At 39.6% G+C, this 20,768-nt stretch overlaps 1 protein-coding gene across 5 annotated transcripts in view; it reads right to left on the minus strand.

Annotated features, from left to right (window-relative positions):
* The window catches only part of LOC110050461 (uncharacterized), a 35,734-nt gene extending 19,247 nt beyond the window's left edge, over nt 1-16,487 (minus strand). Inside the window, exons 1-6 of one of the 5 annotated variants that reach the window (XM_089273386.1) lie at nt 16,368-16,487; nt 9,823-10,513; nt 9,195-9,335; nt 8,429-8,596; nt 7,943-8,083; nt 6,155-6,306 (exon numbers count right to left, since the gene is read on the minus strand). In XM_089273386.1, coding sequence (XP_089129512.1) covers nt 6,155-6,306; nt 7,943-8,083; nt 8,429-8,596; nt 9,195-9,335; nt 9,823-10,506 — 1,286 coding nt within the window. In that variant the 5' untranslated portion in view covers nt 10,507-10,513; nt 16,368-16,487. Of the gene's footprint in view, nt 1-6,154; nt 6,307-7,942; nt 8,084-8,428; nt 8,597-9,194; nt 9,336-9,822; nt 10,514-12,259; nt 12,422-12,443; nt 12,603-16,367 lie in introns of those variants that run through there. The other 4 variants (XM_089273387.1, XM_089273383.1, XM_089273384.1 and 1 more) reach the window with 4 other exon arrangements.
* Nucleotides 16,488-20,768: the final 4,281 nt, after the last annotated feature.

The following is a 20,768-nucleotide window of genomic DNA, read 5'->3' on the forward strand; positions in this document are numbered from 1 at the left end:
CGCCTGAAAAACAGCCTAGTAAATTACCTGTGATTGATTGCAAATTTTGTGGCAGAAGACATCCAAGAAACAAGAATCTTTGCCCTGCATATGGTTCAAAGTGCCAGAAGTGTGGTCTAGCAAACCATTTTGCAATAAAGTGCAAAACAAGGGAAACAAAACCACCAAAAACAGGCAAACGACTCCACCTGGTTGAAATAGAAGATGATACTGAAGACGAATTCGCTATCAACATGGTCACTCACAAAATCGGAGCACTGCACACCGAGAGTAATGATAAAGTTGCAAGTCAGTTGTTTGTGACGATGATGGTAAACGACAATGCATATGTCAAATTCCAGCTTGACTGTGGAGCAACCTGTAACCTTCTACCACTGAAGGACTATGCAAAAGTTATGGGAGATCCTGATGACCTCTATATTGAGAAAAGCAAGGCCAAGTTAACCATGTACAACAGAGCCATTATGTATCCAGTACCCAAGCTCAAGTGCACGAGAGATGGCTCGTCCCATGTCTTTGAGTTCCAAGTTGTTGACGGAGATGTGAGACCACTTCTGAGTGCAGAAACATGCCAAAGGTTGAATTTCTTAAAAGTGCTGGTGAAAGACTCCTTCCATCATGTGGATACAGTGACTCAAGACAGCCAGTTTACACCATCAACGTTGAAGACAGTCATTGATGATGACCTCTTGACAGAGTATGCAGATGTTTTTGAAGGCCTTGGATGCCTCGCAGACCCTTACCACATAGAGATCGACCCAACAGCACAACCAGTGATACACCCACCCCGCAAGGTACCTGTTACCCTAAGAGAGCCATTAAGACTGGAATTGGAAAGAATGGTAAATGAGAACATCCTGGCCCCAGTGAGCGAAGCAACAGATTGGGTATCAAGTATGGTTACAGTGGTCAAGCCCAACAAGCTCAGAATATGTATCGATCCTAAAGATCTAAACAGAGCCATCAAGCAGCCTCACTACCCTCTCCCTACTGTTGAAGAAGTTGCCACCAGTCTAAGCAAAGCAAAGGTGTTCTCTGTACTTGATGCCAAAAGTGGGTTCTGGCAGGTGCCGCTAGATGACGCTTCCAGCAGACTTACGACCTTTAATACCCCATTTGGTCGGTACCGCTGGTTGCGCATGCCCTTTGGCATCTCCTCAGCACCCGAGGAATTCCAGAAAAGGATGAATGATACCTTTGGAGATATTAAAGGCACTGCAGTGATTGCTGATGACCTTTTGGTGTACGGAGAAGGTGACGACATGGAGACTGCCACCTCAGATCATGACAAGAACCTAAGGATCGTCCTTGAAAGAGCCAGAGAGAGAAATCTCACCCTCAACAAAGACAAAGTCCGCTTGAGACTTACTGAAGTACCTTACATCGGCCATTTGCTTACAGCCGATGGACTGAAACCAGACCCAAAGAAAGTAGAGGCAATCCTGATGATGCCAAAGCCCACTGATGTAAAGTCAGTAAAGAGGTTCCTGGGAATGGCAAATTACCTCTCAAAGTTCTTGCCGCATTTGTCCACAGTCACGGAACCACTGAGGCGACTAGAAGACAAACATGTTGAATGGCACTGGAATGAAGTCCACGAAAGAGCCTTCACAGACGTAAAGCAACTCATCACTAATCATCCCGTGCTACGCTACTATGATGTGTCAAAAGAGGTCACCCTGCAGTGCGACGCATCTCAATCAGGTCTTGGGGCCGCTCTGTTGCTGGAGGGCCAGCCAGTAGCTTTCGCATCAAGGGCGCTAACAACCTCAGAGAGAAATTATGCTCAGATTGAGAAGGAACTTCTCGCGATTGTACACGCGTGCAAGCGGTTTGATCAGTACCTGTTCGGCCGAGAGGTCACCGTTGAGACTGACCACAAGCCCCTGGAGGCTATACTAAAGAAACCACTACTCACAGCCCCAAAGAGACTCCAGCGAATGATGATGCGCTTGCAGAACTACCAGCTCAAAGTTGTCTACAAAAAAGGCCAAGAGATGTACATCGCAGACACCTTGAGCAGGGCATACCTACCCTTACCAAACCATATCTCACAAAATGAACTAGAATTCATTCGATCTGTAGAGGAAGTCGACATGACCAAACATCTTGCTGTGACCAGAGAGCGTCTCGCAGAATTTCAACAGAAAACAAAGGATGATGCAGTCCTGCAGCAGCTGAAGCAGACTATTGAGCTGGGGTGGCCAGAGAGAAGAGAAGCAGTCCCTTCAGAAATCCGTGCATATTACTCTTACCGAGATGAACTGACAGTACAAGATGAAATACTCTTCAGAGGGAACAGAGTCGTAGTGCCAGCAGCTATGAGATCTGAGATGCTAAAGAAAATCCACGCAAGCCACATTGGCATTGAGGGCTGCCTTCGGCGAGCAAGGGAAATCCTGTATTGGCCTGGAATGACTTCAGCCATCAAGGACTGTGTCTCTTCCTGCGGGACATGCAATTCACTTCGCATGGAACAACCCAAAGAGCCCCTCATGCCACAGAAAGTACCCGACAGGCCCTGGTCAAAGGTTGCGGTGGATCTGTTTACACTGGATAAGACAGAGTATGTCATTATAGTGGATGACTACTCCAACTTCTTTGAGTTACGAGCCCTGTCCGATACGAGAGCTTCGTCAGTAATTACAAGTCTGAAATCGCAGTTTGCCAGGCACGGCATCCCCAACACAGTCAGAAGTGATAATGGTTCTCAATTCTCCTCATCAGATTTCAAAACATTTTCTCAAGAATGGGACTTCGAGCATATCACTTCCTCTCCATACCATGCTCGATCAAACGGCAAAGTTGAGAATGCAGTTAACATGGCCAAACGAATCCTCAAGAAAGCAAAGCTAGACCACAAAGATCCCTACCTGGCTCTTCTCGACTGGAGGAACACTCCAACCGAAGGGCTCGATTCCTCCCCAGTACAGAGGCTGATGGGAAGGAGAACCAGGACTCTCCTCCCAACTTCAGCAAGATTATTGAAACCCAAACTTCCAAAGCCTGTCAAGAAACTCATAACAAAGAAAAGGCAGAAACAAGCACATTACTACAACAGAGGGGCCAAACTACTAAAAGAGCTCAAACCTGGAGATATAGTAAGAATGAAGCCAGATCCAAAAGATCGAACAAAGCTGTGGAAGAAAGCAACATGTCTCCAGGAAGATGCTCCAAGATCCTATGAAGTAGTCATCGAAGGGAAGAGATACAGGAGAAACAGAAAGGATTTGATAGCGACACAAGAGAGTCCTGCAATCGATAGCCACGTAGAGGAACCAGATGAGCCACTCTCGTCGGACGACCAGTCCCAGAGAGTCATTGACCCAGTTCAGCCAGGCACGCCTTTACCTGCCCACACAACTCCAGAGCGACCAGGGACCCCTCAAAGGCCGCCAGAGATCCCACAGCCATCTGAAAGAAGATCCACCAGAGGGCGTTTAATTAGGACCCCAATCCGTTTCAAAGACTACTGCCCACTCTGAGGGGTGCAGTCAAGCAGAACTGTAACTTTGTTGTGTTTTCCATTTGAACTATGTTAGGATGGACTTTGCACAGGACATTTAAATTTGCCTTTGTGGACATCTTTCATTCTTTATTTTACAGACTTAATCGTGATATTGTTTTATTTGTTGCCACTGAGTTTGTGTCATGTTGTCTTTAAGAAAGAGGAGGATGTAACGATATTATGTAATACGGCCTGGTCGCCCAGCGCTTTAGTCAGAATCGACCACGAGTTAAATTGTGTTGACCTGTTGAGCCAGGAATTACAGAGCCTTTACAAAGCTGTCGTCCTTGTTATTTAAACCTTAAAGTTCATTACAAAGGGAAAATAATATTTTTAACAAAATAATGATACATAATGTAATAATTTAAATAATAATATATAATAACAAAAATAATAATTATTAATAATAATAATTATAATAATTACTATAATAGTATTCAGACTGGCCATGTAATAAGTCCTGATCTACTAGTGTCATCAGGAGAGATAAAGAAAATGAATTCATCAAGAAGTTAAACACATTTAAAAAAAGTGAATAATGCTTCGGCGCTAAGTTACGCCATTATCAAGTTAAAAAGCGAAAAAGTATACAGTGTAATACAAATATATAAAATATGAAAAAATACATAAAATATTTGCGGGTCATATGGGTATGACTCCCAAGGTAAGAAACACAATAATGAAAAAACAATGTACAATAGAGTCAGGTAAACAGTTTGGCACAAATGGAGTCTGTTTGCGTGTTAAGGGAAGGTTTGATGTTGTTTATGTACAACATCTCGTAGACTAAGCAATCAAACTTGCTGTTACATTTCCTCAGACCTTTGAGAAGACGGTCAGTCTTTGTTCCGTTGTTGCCATGCTGTGTTTCAAGGTGTTTCCCAATGGTTGAATAACGGTCTTCACTCAAGTGTTGATGCCAGGTTCACTGCCCAACAGTCACATCAACGAGATGTGGTACATAAAGGACATCATGCCTTCTCCTTCTCTTTTTTAAATGTGTTTTCAAAATCTTTTACCGTTTTTAAATGCTAAAAGATTTTGAAAACACATTTTAAAAACAATTTTGAAAATAAAGCACATTTTGAAAACAATTTTAGTAGAATTAGACAAAGAAAAGCAACTCTGTCAGATAATACACATATCAATCCCACAGGACTGAAGGATAGAACTGAAGGAAAGAGGGAGATAGAGAAGTATCAAGAGCTTGTTAGAAAGATGAGGAAGATACAGTATGGAAAGTAAAAACTGAAATAATACCTGTCATGATTGGTGCACTAGGGACAGTTCCACAAGAATTACCGTATTTACCTGTGTATTAGTCGATCCCGTGTATAAGTCGACCCCCAATTTTTGAGGCCAAAAACTAGATTTTCTTATTTTCCAGGTAAGAATTTCTTGGAAACTTATTTTGTATTTCTTAGAATTTTTTTTCAGCTACTACAGATATGTGAAAAAAAACCAGCAAGTTTCAATGTAAAGTTTTAGTAAGCTTATTATAGCATGTACACAAGCGTTTTATCCAGTTTAGCAACGCAGTGTACTTCATTCGCTTGGAAGACATTTTCGTAAACAGTCGATGCAACGCAGTCAAGACCTTGTTAGAAATGATGAACACGCTAACAAGTGAGTTTGTTTCTATCGATAAGAAGCATTTTGATTGGTCTTTGTCAAGTTACTGAAAGCTAACAACACAAAAGAACTTACCAATAGTACTTTAATTGGTCCTCATGCATAACCAAAAACAAAAGATCTTTCCAACACTAGCAACGTTCGTAAGAAACCAAACATCTAACTTACCAACAGCAGTTTAATTGGTCCACTCACGTAGCAAGAAAAAAAACCACCTACCAACCATACTTGATTGTCAGAACATGCGCGTGTAACAAACAGAAGTCCTCATGCACGCTCGAGACCATATCCTGCCAGGTTACTAAGCAGAAAAGTTCGATACACGAAGGATGTTTTCTTCAAGCAGCTTTACAGCTTTATTTACAGGAAAAATATTGGTTCTTTATGACAAAATTGAGCCAGCGAGTATCTACAACATTCAGGTTAACATTTAGCGGACAAATGTTGATGCATTTCAACTTGGAGCTCTGATATAGAGAAACAGATCACTAAGCGAACGTACGTTGTAAACTGTGCTGCCATTTATTACATGTTTGTTAACACTGAAAGACAATTATTATGCTAATTATTTAACTAATGCTTGGATCTCAAGTTTTGACCCATGTATAAGTTGAAGGCGAATTTTCAGACTGATTTTTAGGTCATGAAAGGTCGACTTATACACGGGTAAATATGGTAGGAACACACTTGGACAAGATTGGAGTGAAACTCTCTGTGGAACCAGTTAAGAAAACAGGCATTCTTGGAACAGCAAAGATTCTCTGAAAATTACTTGATCTCTAAAGACACTGGAGGTGTCTCAAGAAGAGTTGAAAGACCACCAGCACTACTTGTTGAGATGCTTATTTTACATAAAAAGAATAAATTAAATAACTAGGTCATCTAAAATAATCTTCCTGCCTCCAAAAGGCACCAAACAATAACAAGCAATGGTCTCTGAGTATTTAACTGAATTTTCTTGAGAAACTGGGTTATAATTCTGTTTTAAGTAGTAAAGGGGTTCCCTTTGTATACCTGATATATTCTCCAGTGGGATCAATCTTTTTTGCCAGGTCTCCTGGACAGATGAAAGGAAGTGTGTCTTGGCCAAAAGTGCTTCCAGACAGTGACAACCAACTTCCTGCATTTATGCTCCACTCTGCATCTAGCTGGAGCTCCCCAAACACCTATTAAACCAATGATATGTAAACTACACAATACCATGTACATCTTCAGTTTACATAGAGTGGTCATCCTCCAATGGCTGTTTCTGTATTTCTTTGATTTATTTTTTTTCTTTTCTATTTGGTGACTGTCATTTCAACAACCTGTGATCTGATTTGTGAGTTTTGTTATGATGTGGCAAAGCAATAGCACCTCCAATGCAGATTTGCATTTAGACTGCATGTCTTTAGCACACATGTATCACACTGAGCCACTCAAACGTTTTCCTGGAGCAGGTTATATGAAAGTTGGAGGCAGTTTGGGTTCCAAAGGCACGCTTTCAAGTGTCTTTAGGGTGTGGGCCTGTAGCAGGGTTTCAGGGTATCCTTCCCTGGAAAAATTTCAAAGCTCAAGGATGCCATGACAGGGCATCTGACAGAATCCAGTGGTGCAGGTCCACATCATTTGTTAACATCCACATCCTCTGCATAATCAGAGCTTTTTTCCACATAGGACAGAAAAATTGTGACACAGCGATAAAACAGCTGCCTTACAACCCCTCAAGCAAAAGTTCCGAAGAGATTGATTATTTTGAAGTAGTTTTTCTCCTAAAACAGACGCGAAAACCCGCCAGTTCATTTGTGACAAATTTTTAACTACAAGGTGTTCCAACCTACTTTAAGCGAAGAGCCTGGAAACTAGTTTCCATGAAAAATGCCTGGTTACTAAGCTTGGGACATTCCATGAACGTGACAACGAATTCTGCATGCAAAGTGAGCTAAAATGCTACAGAAAAACTGTGTAAATGAATAAATACTTGTCAAAAAATACCAGGAAAAAATCAAGTAAATGTCAAAGTTGGAGAAAATAATGTGCAGTCTATTAAAGAGTTTAAATTGTGGGCAAGACTTTGAAGTGTTCTTCATTTCACTGTTGTTCGGTACCTTCGGAAGGAGTTATTATCAATTTTGTCAACTGTTGAAATTTTTCCGCATAATCCAGTTTGTTTTCTGCATAATTTGCTATTTTTTATGCACCCTGTCAGATGGCATGCCATGAGTTTCATCATAATCACAATATATTTTCCCACTGGAAGGAGACAGTAGAAACCTCCTGAGGAGGCCAGCTGATTTTAATCAGCATTTGTCGACTGAGGCCAGCTGATTTTGAGAAGCGTGGACTCGTTTATGTTTATTTGGCCTTAACAGCCTATGTGTTATTGATTACCCAGGGCAGGAAAAAAACCTGGGTCGCACTGCCTGGGGCAGGTAAATTTTTCTCTTGTGAAAATACAAGTTTGATGGCCCACTCAGTGGGAAAGCCAAATTAGCCTTAATAGTCTTGTGAGTCCAAGTGAAAACGTCAGCTTGATACATGTAAATGATAATTTCCAGTCAGGAACTGCTTGAAAACTTAAGACTGGAAGATGAGTGAAACCATAAGTTGGAAGCATGGCTTAATTCAAAATCTAATCATTCTTTATTACTGGTCATCCTTCAATTGTCATATTCAATCTGCCATACTGGATTCTGCATTTCAAACAGGCAAGCAATATTTAATTGGGGGCATAGTAAACTGAAATGTAGTGGCCCACAGGGCAAATCAGTCCGCTAAGAGGAAGAGAGACAAAACCGACAGAAAAAAACGTCTTGGCATTACCTTAAATCCTTCCTCCCAACAGATCCACAGGCATCCTCTTGTGAGAAAAGAACCCACAATTTGTCGTGCAAAATCAGAAATCCAACCTTCCTGATGCAGCTGCCGCATTATGGCATCAATAAAAGGGAAACCTGTTGCACCCTATCAAGACACGAATAGAATCATGAACCACTGCCACTGATCATCCTGGTATTAATACATTAAAGTATCTACTTCTTAACACTTAAACATGGATATACCAAGGATGTTTTGTTACCCATGAATCTTCAGCAAGTAGTATACTACCAGCTGATGAAAAACAAGAAGCAGTTACTGTCTGAGCTACATTTCAGGATACATGTATTTGCATGGGTAAGTTACAAAGATGTTTTAAAACAGGAATTGTGAGACAATAAATGGAAAGACAAAAATCTATTGATCATGAGGCCAAATACTACATTGTAGATTCATTTAGTAACAATCCTAAACCTTTAGCCACAAATATACCTTTTTCCACTGTTCCACAGCAAAGGCATTGTCTTCCCACTCGATTTCTAAGCACAGCGAGTTATTCATCATTTGGTGCAAAGTGGGATTTTTGCTACCAATCGTGAAATAGAAGTCTCTCCAAAGCAGTGAATCAAAAAGTGACAAAGGAGGCACACAATGTTCAGCCTACAACACGGAACACAAAGTCACTTAGGACTCCTCTTTAATGTGCATTCAAACATAGGTGCTAAATAAATTATAATCCCAGAAAAATCAGTTGTTTAACAAAGAGGAATCCCAAATCATATTTATGCTGCAGATAATGTACTACTGAAAGTTTGTCCATAAAATAGACATATCTAGTGTACATATGTTCTGTGACTATATGCACTGGAAAATATGGGCAGCTTAGCTTAACATTTTTCAGCATGAAGTTAAAGTTGCATTGGCAAAAATGGCTGAAAACAGCAGATTTGGTGAACTTTCCACTGCTAAAACAAACGAAATGTTGGGATTTGTCTTTTTAATTATACTTCAGTGAACTTGATATTTTTTTAGCAATGCAATGGTAGTCTTGATGGTGACAACTGTGTGAACAAGTAAACTCTTACTTTGCTTTGCCTTGCGCTGTGTTGCTTTGCTTTGCTTTACTTTACTTTATGTGTCTGTTATGTGGGTCATGTGGTGAATTATTGTGACTCAAATGTATTCATAATTTGATCACTAATAAAAAAATATATTGCATGATGGGACTGTTCAAGAATTACTAGACTAGTACACCTACGTTTTGATACACTTCTGACAGTGCATGGTAAACTGTCCGTGGGGAGAGGCAACCAAATCTGAGGAAAGGACTCAACTTGTCTTGGAAGCTGTGGAAAAATGCATCATGGGCAGACTTGATTTGAAAACCACAGTCAACCATCTGCAGATCACAAACAACACAAAAAATTAAAATGGTGTCATTAAAGTTATGGTTACAGGTGGAGTGTATATTAAATGTTCTGCATAGGGAGAACTATTGCCTTCTTATACACATTATGGATTGATTTCATAAAAGTTAAACAGAGGAAATCATAGCGGTGACCTATAGTTTTTCATGTTAGATCTATAGAATTTTACAATCTGTTGCTTATTACTCTTCTTAGTTTTTGTTTGGCTGAAAAAAGGAAAGACCTCTGCTCTCTTGATGTCAGCTAGAGTATATGCTATTTCATTTAGTTGATGATTTCACTATTCTAGAGGCTGAATATTCTGAGGAAATAGAAAATAAGGAACTTAATTCACATGTCAAGTACTTCGTGCACAAGAGGCTCTAATAGAGGGCACAATTTAAACTAGGAATTTAATTATAGCACAGCTACATTTGTAATTCACAAAAAATTACAAGGCATTCAAAAGCTATCAAATACCTCTTGAAAAACTGCATCAAGTTTTTTCAATGCCTCAGTCTCTCCCCCATGCCATGTCCCTCTGCATGTCACCTTGGATTTTTCAATTCCAAGATCTTCAACTAATGGTATATTGAAGTCCTTGAAACTGTCTCCGCCATGTACCAGGGATGAAACCATGTGTTTATTAACTGATTCTACTGGTGGTTCTGGTGGACCAATGGTAGAAATAACATCAAGGAAGTCACCAAAAAATACTGGAGCTTTGTTGTCATTTGCCTTGATAACTTGCTCAATGTCATACAAGGAGTGAGAGGTACATGAAACAACCTTCACGCCAGCACTTTCAGCTAAGTGAGTAATAACAGCATCTCGCTGTTTCCCAAATGGCTCACTTTCAGTTTCAAAAGTTAACTTGTTAATCTGTAAATTCTGCAGCAGTTTAGGAATAACTTGGGCTGGATACCCTTGCACAACAAGTAGCTGAGATCCAAGGCTTCTCAAACCATTGTCCAGGTCCTCTAAGCATTCAATCAAGAAATTCCACCGATTTGCTGAGATGTTTCCATCAGGAATGAAAGGTGGAAGGATATACACTGCCAAAAGGTCACTACTTCCTTTTATTGCCTCACATAATGCAGGATTGTCATGAAGCCGAAGATTTTTTCGGAACCAATGAAGCCCCACTCTTTTTTCCTCAGCCATGACACAGCTGAAAAACAAAAGAAAATGAATTTATCAACAAATGCTGATTAAAATATGTTTGCTTGCACTTGAACAAACCATTTTCCCCAATGGTTTGACCTGTGATTGTTACATGGTATCTGAAACGATGGTGATTTTTGTTAAATTTTTAACCAGAATAAATGGCAAGACAAAGGAATCCAATATGGATTATGGGTTAATGGTTAGAGTGCTCCAAGCCAGTTCGCTCCAACCAAAAGTTAGATTGTTTCACACAGGCCAAGTTCATTACCTCAGCTAAAGGAGTTTGGCTTGACAGTGAAAGAAAGAACGAGGAATAATCCATGTGCGCATTGGAGCAAACTGACTTGGAGGAATCTAACCATGGTGTGAAGTGACCGGATATCTCCAATATCGCAGAATCTCTGATTATTATTATTATTTTTACATATGAACAACATAATTCAGTTACTAAATACTTTACGTTTTTCTGTGACTAGAAAATGTGGGAGCCACTAAAACTATCAACTTCCTGACGGGACATGCCCAAACCCCTTAGGGTTCCCCAGCAGCTTGCACCGTCAATGCTCAATTACTAACAACCATGACTTCTAGGGACCTTTAGACTGGACTGCCAGCTAGTGCAAGATTGAGTACAAGTGCAATTTTCATATTTAACTCACTAATATTACCCAAGCCTTTTCATGTTGCCTTACATTGTGGCTATGTATGTAGTGTGTATGTATGTACGTTGTTGGGCCTATAGTTTCATATTGCATTGTCAGTGCCCTGATTTTGTTTTGAGTAGTTCTTGTGTGGTTATTAAACAGCAGGCTCAAGTACATTCCTAGCATGAACCGACAAGTCATGCGGAAGTATTATCAAACTCATTTATTATTTTACTTTTGTATTATATACAACTCATAAGACTAGAATCAGGGTTGTCATTATTTTTTTAGTCACCTGTAGCCTTATTCTCCACACCCATAGCAAATTTGTTACTTTGTGGGTGAATTCTCTAAACAACAGGGAATTTCACCCGTAGCATCAAGGGAAAATCAAGCATACTCAGCCATAACAGGTGTTATGACAGCCCTGAGAATATGTCAACCCAAATATGGAATAACCCTGCACTAGCCACACGGCCACAAATACGAATTGCAGACCGTTTATTCAGGTTAGGCTGCGTTAGGTAGAGGATGAGATGGTATATAACGTGTAATGTGGAGCACTCGAACTCGTTCTCGTTCTCGTTCTCAAATTAAAAAAAAACTCTTCGGTGCTTACGCTTACTACACCTAAATGCACAATGTACACCTGTCCTTAAAGGTAAATCCTTCTGTTAGATCTGTGGCTTTATACGTATTTTTGAAATGGTTCAATGGTTCGCGTTGAAGATGACATGAAAGTCAACATAAACTGTTCAAAGGTTGTCCTGGTCACTTGGCCCCCTAGTTTTTTAGTTTTAAGGAAAAGGCACCATTTTCTCCGTAAAATACGAATCGCAAGCTTTTTCCTCAGGAAACCCTAAACCTAAAACGGGTCTGGATAAAAATCGATCGCTAGACTCAGGACGAGCGAGAACTGCTATCGAAGGAATAAGCTGGATTTGGCTTGACGAGGTTTCCTTCCAAACTTCAAGTGTCCGAGAATAGGTAATGTCCGACAATAGGTATCAACACCTATAGATACTTAAACTGAATTACATTTATAAAAATAAGCTAATGCTTTTTCAGCGGGAATTCACGGTCTACAAGACAAAAATGCACCTTACCGTAATTACACTCACACCTTTCCCCGCGGTTTCAACAGTTTTACCTCTGAAATTGTAAGCTTATTTTACGCAAACAAACTGTAATTTCCCAAACTCTAGCGCGTGAGCCTGCAGTCTTCGTTACAGGCTACCGTTCTCAGAAATTGTTTTGTGTACGTGACATGGCGCACACCTCGAGATTTACCTCCAAGCAAAGTTTATAATAACAGCGACTGACGTGTTAAATACCTCATGGAAGGCAGTCTTCGCGCTGGCGAAACTCAAGTTAAAGAAATCTGAACGAACCCTGTCGGACGTCGTACAGCATGATAATCTGTGGTTCATTCAGCGGACTTCTAGCTCCAGGACTTCGAGGACATGCATGTCAATCATGCAGGAAATGATATTTTCCACTCCCAAAAACGTGGCATGTGAAAGTCACGCGTACGGCAGCTGTCTATGCACACTATTTTTTATTCAAAAGGATGTTGTTTTTCCGGCCGAGGCTGAATATTCTTATTTTTCTGCAGATTTTCACATGACTTAATTAGAAATGTTATTAGCACCGAACATACGTCTAGTGCTGTTTTTGTTGCTTTTTGGCTAGTTTTGCCGTTCAGAGAAACGGCAGTGAAAGAAGAATTAAACTCGGTTAAGTTAAAAACATTTAACTGTTTTTCAACACACAAAACAGATATTCTTTTCAAACCCTCAGCCTTTGGTGTGTTCTTAAAATATCCTTTAAATTTCGCAGATTTCAGCTTCGATACTCTTATGAAATATACTCTTATACAGAAAAAGGATTGTGTGTTATGACACTAAGTAACTCATAAAGAAAGTTACTTTTTCAATTACTTGTACAGTACTATGTGTAGTCCAAAAATTCTGACCGTCAATAAAAGCGTTGACACATGATACGTCAGATCTTTTGCAACAAGAATGAACCCAATATTTCTACTTTTACCAAAACAGCTAGGACTAATGTTAGACCCAAGGGAGCCTGATATTTGTGTTTTGAGTCAATAGCTCTTTTATTTCCTTTCTTATATAAACTTGGTTTCTATTTATTCGTCCTTTTTTTTCTTTTCTTTTCTTTCTTTTTTTTTTTTTTTTTTTTTTTTTTTTTTGACTCAAAATCTTGTGGTAGTCAGGGAAGCGCAGTACTTTTGAATGTACGCCATCCTTGTCTCTAGCCGTTATCCACGAAATAAATCCTTCCGGGCTCGGAACTGGTAAAAACACTAGTTTTGAGACTGAAAGCTGGACGAAATTTTAACTCAGTAACACACGAAATAAAAATATGAAACCATAGGCAAAACTCGTGATATGCGCGTATTTTCTGTCTAAACATCCTGTCTGCAGCCTTGACAGTTGTTTATGCTTTAGCGCAGCCCCTGCCTTCAGTCAAGTGAAAAGGTCGCATGTGAAACTGCACGTTTATAGTTATATAACCAGTGAGTGTGACACGAAAATATTACATAACAAAAAGCTTCCGTCGTGTGTACGTGTGTTATGGCGCAGGCGCGGGCCCAGGGAATGAGCTGAATACAGCTGACTATTTAAACCGGATCAGGAACCTTCGCATCAAGGCCTCCGTAGCTGTGCACAAATTCGCTCTCTAAATTTATGAAGGTTGGCGCATAATGAGGGGGGCCTTTTTTCTTATTGTGTCTCACCTTTATTTCATGCATGGCTGAAGAGGTATTAAATTGAAGAATGTTGTGATCGAAAAATGAAATCAGGACTGGTCTGGTTGGTTCAATTCACTGATAATACGACTCTAACCTATTCTAGGCTTTAGCTCAGCACATCGAGCACCATAAACAGTCAACATTGATATTTTAACAGCATTTTTGTAAAAAAAAATACGTTGTCGGAAACCATCTTGCAATCAACAGGATGAAAAGTCGGGAAAGGCAGTACAGTATGAACAGAAAACGGACAACTTTCATCAATTCTTCCTCATCTATAATGCTCTATAAAGAGCAAACTACATCGATCAACTTCAACTAATGGAATTTATTTTACATCCCCCAATTCAAAAATTCCAGTCACGACAGAATATACGCTTTTCACATCGAAGGAGCTCTTGGTAAACTGACTAAGTCATTTTGTTTAGTCTAGGGCTACATTCTAGGTTGAAATTGCCACAGGATACAGACTTGGTGTCCGGTCGCACGTGATGAATTAAGTATTTAAAAACAAGAGAGCCCAAAATAGGACAAGTCCAACAGATACACTGCATGGAGAAAATCAGTTTAACAAGAACTGAATCATGCTCAGTGCTGACACACAAACATGCTATAGTTCAGTCTTACGATTTCCCGTTGTACCATTTCCTTATTTTACCATTTCGCTCCGGTCATGTAATCTTATTTTAATATTCGCAATTTTCCAGAGTTTTTATTAGTAACTAACACGTCCACATCAACTTTTAGCTGCCACTATAACTCTGGTCCTGAGTGATCAAACAAAGATGTATAAATCTATGATATGTCATTCCCAGTCGGGTAATTTTCCAATATTCCCCTACTGATAGCGTTTCAAACGAACTGTTACGTGACTGTAAGTTCGGCAAAACACTTGACAAAGGTTGTCATTTTGGAACACTGACAACAACAGCTGAAGTAATATAACTGCAACCGCATATATTGTCCTCAATGTCATGAAAATAATTATAATCTAAGCCTAGCTGTCACTGTTTCTCCTGAACAGCTGGAAGGGAGTTCCCTTTTGGTGCAGTTACAAAAAACATCCTACGCAAGAAAAAGCAACCAAAAAATCGTGCAAAGCGAGCAAGGCAAACTAAAAATACGCAACAAACTGAAATAGATTACTGCACGGCCTAAATGCAAAAGAAAAACTCTATACCCAGAAATATTGCCTAAGCCTTCCCACCCGCATCCCCAGCATCCCCCCCCCCCCCCCCATCCTCCTCCACAACTTCCAATGTAATGGTCCATCCTGACAGCTATACTGGCAATTTGTCAAATATATTTGCCATTCTTTGTTATGTAACAAGTTTAGACCCCGTTCAAGCTTTTCTTTATGTTGTTACAAAATATTACAGCCTCTTTTGCTTACGTAACAAACCCCATAACTCACGTTTTGTTGGATTTTCACCGCGCAAAGCCAGTTCCCAAAGTTTCTGAAACGTTGTTACTCTCTTAATCTCATCTAACAGTCTTCGGAATTTCGGAAATTCTTTCCGTGGAATTTGCATTTTGCTTGATTTCACTCAGGATTGTTTGGTTGTTGTTGTCAAATGGGTCTAGTTCTCTTGAGCTAGATTGGAATCAAGTAATGTTGTTTAATTTTTCCTATTAATAGAATTTTGGTGGGATGATAGCTGTTCGGTCCGAAAAACTAGAAAAAAATAAATATGTACGATGAATATACTTAACTGGCAATTTCCGGAATATTGTAGTTTAGTTAGTCATGCAGAATTATGCTGCCAAATGCTTTGTGAGTCTGACAGTGAGCGGTAGTCGACGAAAAACAGAATGGCCAAGAAAGTCTCTAGTTTAGTTTGAATTCCGAAAATGGGAGGCGGCTCCAGTATCCACTTATCCGCTGGATACTTAAACTAACCATCTTTGATTCTACTTTTAAGTTATGATTTGATCATGAATGGTGTACCTGTACCAGCTTAGATGTGGCGGAGGAGGGAGGTACAGACTGTGTGGCTTAAGGAGCTAAGTCACGGTTTGCACATTTTGAAAAGTTTAGCATGGCCTAAATTTTTCAAATTCGTCGTTTACAATCCGAGTCAATCTTCGCCATCCTTGACCATCCTTGTTCCTTTATGGTTTATTGTTATCTCTTTGATGCTTCTCTATCTTAGTAAACTATTATTTTCAGGTTTTCTTCCATTTAAAGGAGATTTTGTAGGTGGCCAAAATAAAAAAAAAAACACCGTGACTGTTAACATAATGGATGGTCATTGTAAAATCGGTGAAAATAGCCCATGGTCTTTGATTTTCCTTTTGGTGAAAACTATCTCGAAACATTGTGGTCAGTTTAATTTAACAGTGTACTCGTTGTACTAAATTTGCACCCGAATTCTAATGCAATGACTAGTTATCATGACATGAGTTTCAAGGTATCATGGCATATTTCATTGTCTAACCTTTTTAGTGGAAACTCCACCTCAGCAGCAATTGTCTTATGATATTCTCCAATTCAGTAAGTGCAATAATTCAGCAGCAAATTCAAATGTTACCGATCCAAAGAACGCTTCGTGCAACTGAGTCAAGTTGTTTGGTCTAGCAAGGTTGATATAACATACAACGCCTTCCATTTGGGCTTCAATTTCCTGAAGATAACAGTCTGATCCTAACTGTCAAACTCGCGTTTTGAATTTGTTATGTAACTACAACGGACTTTATGAAGATGAAACGATCGCTAGAGTCATCATCTCTCACGATCAACTGAATTTACTCTGTTAGTTAATCAAATACAGTATGATTTCACTAGTATGTTTTACTAAAGACGCTGCTAATGACACAACCGACACGAGTTAGCAGGGGACTTTATATGTTACATAATAAAAGATTTGTGCAAATTGTTTTGTATAACCGATAACACCCAAAACATGGGAGGGACGTGGCAAAGGTGCGGCGCGCTGTTTGATGCGCGTGATCACAAAACCGTAAGGAAGAGCCACAGAATTGGTCTTCACAACACTCCATGTGTCAAATATAACTTGACGCTTCTCCAATCAGTCCGAGATAAGTTGTTATGTAACTTAAAAGTGATAAAGGTGAATTAATGTAGCAGCGGATGAACAACCTGCAATACAGAACAGCCAATCACCGAGTTCCATTTACGAGAGGCATCAGAATTACATAACAAAAAAATAAGCACAGTTACGCAGATCAAAGTTTCACTGATCTGCTGTGGCGATCGCAAGATAACATGCTACGTGTTACATAATTGTACCACATGCCAGGGGGTACTCCCAGAAAAAAACGGGTGGGGGTGTGTGACCCGCTTCCCTAAACCCTTACCCTATTTATGACCAAAATCTTCGATTTTCCCTATCCTATTTAAGATTTGACCAAAAATTCGATACCCTATTTATGACCATTGCGGCTGGCACAGTCAATCAATCAATCAATCAATCAATCAATCAATCATCAATCAGTCAATCTTTACTTAAACACGAACATCTTATCATAAAAATGGTCTTCCTAGGAGTCTTGTAAAAAATTACAAAGAACAAATTAACTATATTAACAGAAATGGATTTACTAGCATTACATCACATTAACTAACGAACTAATTAACTCTGAGCCTACAATAAAAACCTATGTAATAAAAGTTTCTCTAATTTACAGTCCACTAAAAACAATCTTTCCCATTCAGTGAGGTTTTAAACAGTTTTAAACTAGATAGGTGTCTGATTTCCGATGGAATCTTGTTCCACAGAAATGATCCTCTATAGTGCAGGCTACCTTTTGCATATTCCGTTATCTTAGAGTTTCTGCGATTGTGTGCGTGTGCATTTGAGGTGTTGGTAAAATACGCCTCAGGTACGATGGGGAAAGATCATTATGGATTTTGTACATAATCATAGCCAGTCTTTTGTTTTCCAAACTTTCCCAGCCAAGTTCATCCAACAAAATACTTGAGCGAGTTTCGTAATTTTAAAAGGTGAGAATTCTGGCAGCCCTATTTTGCAGTTTTTGAATTTTATCTGATAGCCTCTTGCCGATATTGCCGCATGCAGTGCTACAGCAATTGAAATAAGGCATAACAAGTGCATTATACATGTTCATTCTAGTATCAAATGGTACAGTAGTGCTTACACGCTTTAAGATTGCAAGACCAGCGAAAATTTTCTTTGAGGTAGATTCGTCAATGTGAACTCCAAGAGTTTTATGTTTGGCAACCCCGTCTAGTGGTGTATTATGGACTTTAACTGTAAAATCATTATGTATTTGGGATGACTTGAATTTACTCCCTATGAGCATGTACTTAGTTTTCTTGACATTTAGAGTTAATTTGTTTGCTGTCAGCCATGACTGGATTAAATCCATATCATAATTCATTCCGTGTTCAAGGACATATGGGTCTTCCGCAGATGAGGTAAGAGTCGTATCATCTGCATACATTCTGGGTTTTGAAAACAAATTACATGAGGGAAGATCATGTATGTAAACAGCAGATGTCCTAAGATTGAGCCCTGTGGAATAACACATATCACATTACAGAAATCAGATTGAGCTCTGTCAATAAGGGTTTGGTGCTTTCGGTCAGATAAGTAGGACCGAAACCATTCGAAACCTTGAAACTTGCCCTAAACGTACTTTATGAAAGGTTTTTGTTGATGGTCTTATCGATAATGATGAAAATGGAGCTTCTCAAAACCATACCCAATTAAAGACTTGAGTGCAAAATCCAAACCCTATTTATGACCAAAATAGCCAAAATCGATACCATCTTTAAACATCATACCCCTTGGGGTCGCACATTCCTAAACCCTAAACCCATAAGGGAGTATCCACCCAGAACCGGATGGAGGGTGGGTACGGACGATACAGGCACAAGTTAACCCTAGGCCTTACGCAGACTTGTTATTGAATGTCTGTAAAATGACAAGATGACAACGTGTTTTATTCAAGTTGATGAATAAAACACGTTGCTCCTGATGAGTGACCGTTTGGGCTTGAAATGTTCGGTACACAATTCATTAATAGCAACAAACTTCAGGAAACTAACAAACTAACTGTTGAATATTCAAAGCAAATATTACATGAAAACGGCAGGATACGAATGTTATCTTCGAGTGCCGATGCAGGGACGGCGAAGCTGGGGAGGCTAGGGGGCTTTGCCCCCCTCACCAACTTTCAAGCAAAAAAAATACATTAAATAATAATTAAAAACCCATAAAGAGTACAAAAAAAAAAAAAAAAGAAAGAAACTAAGAGTTCGCTTGTAAGGAGCCCCTCCCCCCCAATTCAAATTACGCTCCGTCATCCTTACGATGAAGTTAAATTTTAGGTATGAGAACAAATAAAGTTGTTGTTGTTGTTGATAAGAACGAGCGAGACATGCCATCAGTAACGTCTTGTTTACAAATGGATATTGACGAAACATCCGAATCTGAGACATTCCAGCTGTCACGGCTTTCATCTAAAAAAGTTGAAAATAAATCAATATGAGCTTTGAACTGGCACACGGAAGAAAATTTAGTGGTGAACAGTAAAGACAATAGAGTGTTTATGTCTCGGAACTATCGGTCTGATAGTTGCCCCTTTGAAATTTGCTGTTCTTAATACTAGCATATTGTTTTAAGAACATCAAATTCCCGCGGAGCAACCATCCGCCGATAGTTCCTCGACAGAAACACTCTATTGTTTAATAATGGTAATAGGACTGAGTAGAGTCCAATTCAGTCTGTAATCATACGAGTGAATTGTTAATCACGAGTATGATTACAGACTGAATTGGACGACACGATGTCCTGTTACCAATTAATCAAAACTATGACAAAATTCGAGAAACGAACAAACCATCGATTGATAGCTGAACGATTAAAACGTCGTTATGAATGCTGAAAAACACAGTTCACTCAACAAAGTGCACCGCAACAGCGCGCGCAAAATGACGCGTTCTGTCCAATTACAAGCATGACGCGTATACACTGTCTAATTAATGCTCAAATCGGGCTGCTGATAGGCAATCACGTTCGATAATTTTGTTATAGTTTTGATTAAAATTGAAATTTCGAGCTTATATAAAAATTGTTTAATAGAAACACGATTTTTAACCAATCAGCGCGCGTACTTTCATAGGACTGTTTTCTAAAATAATATAATCACGTTTTAGTGTAACACAAAGGTATAGTATATGGCAACCTACTTTTTTTTAAAGAAAAATGATAAAACAGTAAGCTTAAATGAAGTTCAGCCGCTTAAATAAAGTTCAGCCCCTTGAGCCCACTTGCGTGGTGGTTTTTCCGCCTGACTTGTTTGGATAGGCCGTTCTGATAGCTGTCGCGTCTGTGTGAGGGAAGGAAACTGATTAATTAAGTCGATTTTGTATTCATCAAATCGAACAGAGGAATTCAAAACAACCACAAAAAAGAATTAAAACTCCAACCAGTTAAAAGCTATGACAAACGACAGCAAATTCGTTCCTTTCAGGCAGTTATAACTCTTCAAGTTCAGCTAAGTTCACGACCACGTGAAACTACTCCTTTTGACGTCGTCGACGTAGAGACGACGACGAAATTCTCAGGTCGCGCTTGCGCACTGACGTTCGTCTTACCTCCGGCCGTCGTCGTGGTTGTTTAAGCTCCCTGTTAAGCAAACTACGACGACGACGGCGGCAACGAGAACGCAACCAAACTTAAGGTTTTACGAGTAAAACGATGGCTGTGCACGTCCGTAATAAATCTTTATGCATTTCTATGCTGTCCTCCGCAAAACAACGTGAAATGACCAAGTTCTGCGCAGCCTGGGGAACGCGAACGACGGCGGCTAATCCATGTTTAGCCCGAGTACGTGTTTGGAGCCACTGGCGT

This window comes from Orbicella faveolata, unplaced genomic scaffold (assembly GCF_042242905.1).
Source record: "Orbicella faveolata isolate gen_17 unplaced genomic scaffold, um_ofav_v1 contig_35, whole genome shotgun sequence".
Classification (NCBI taxonomy): domain Eukaryota; kingdom Metazoa; phylum Cnidaria; class Anthozoa; order Scleractinia; family Merulinidae; genus Orbicella; species Orbicella faveolata.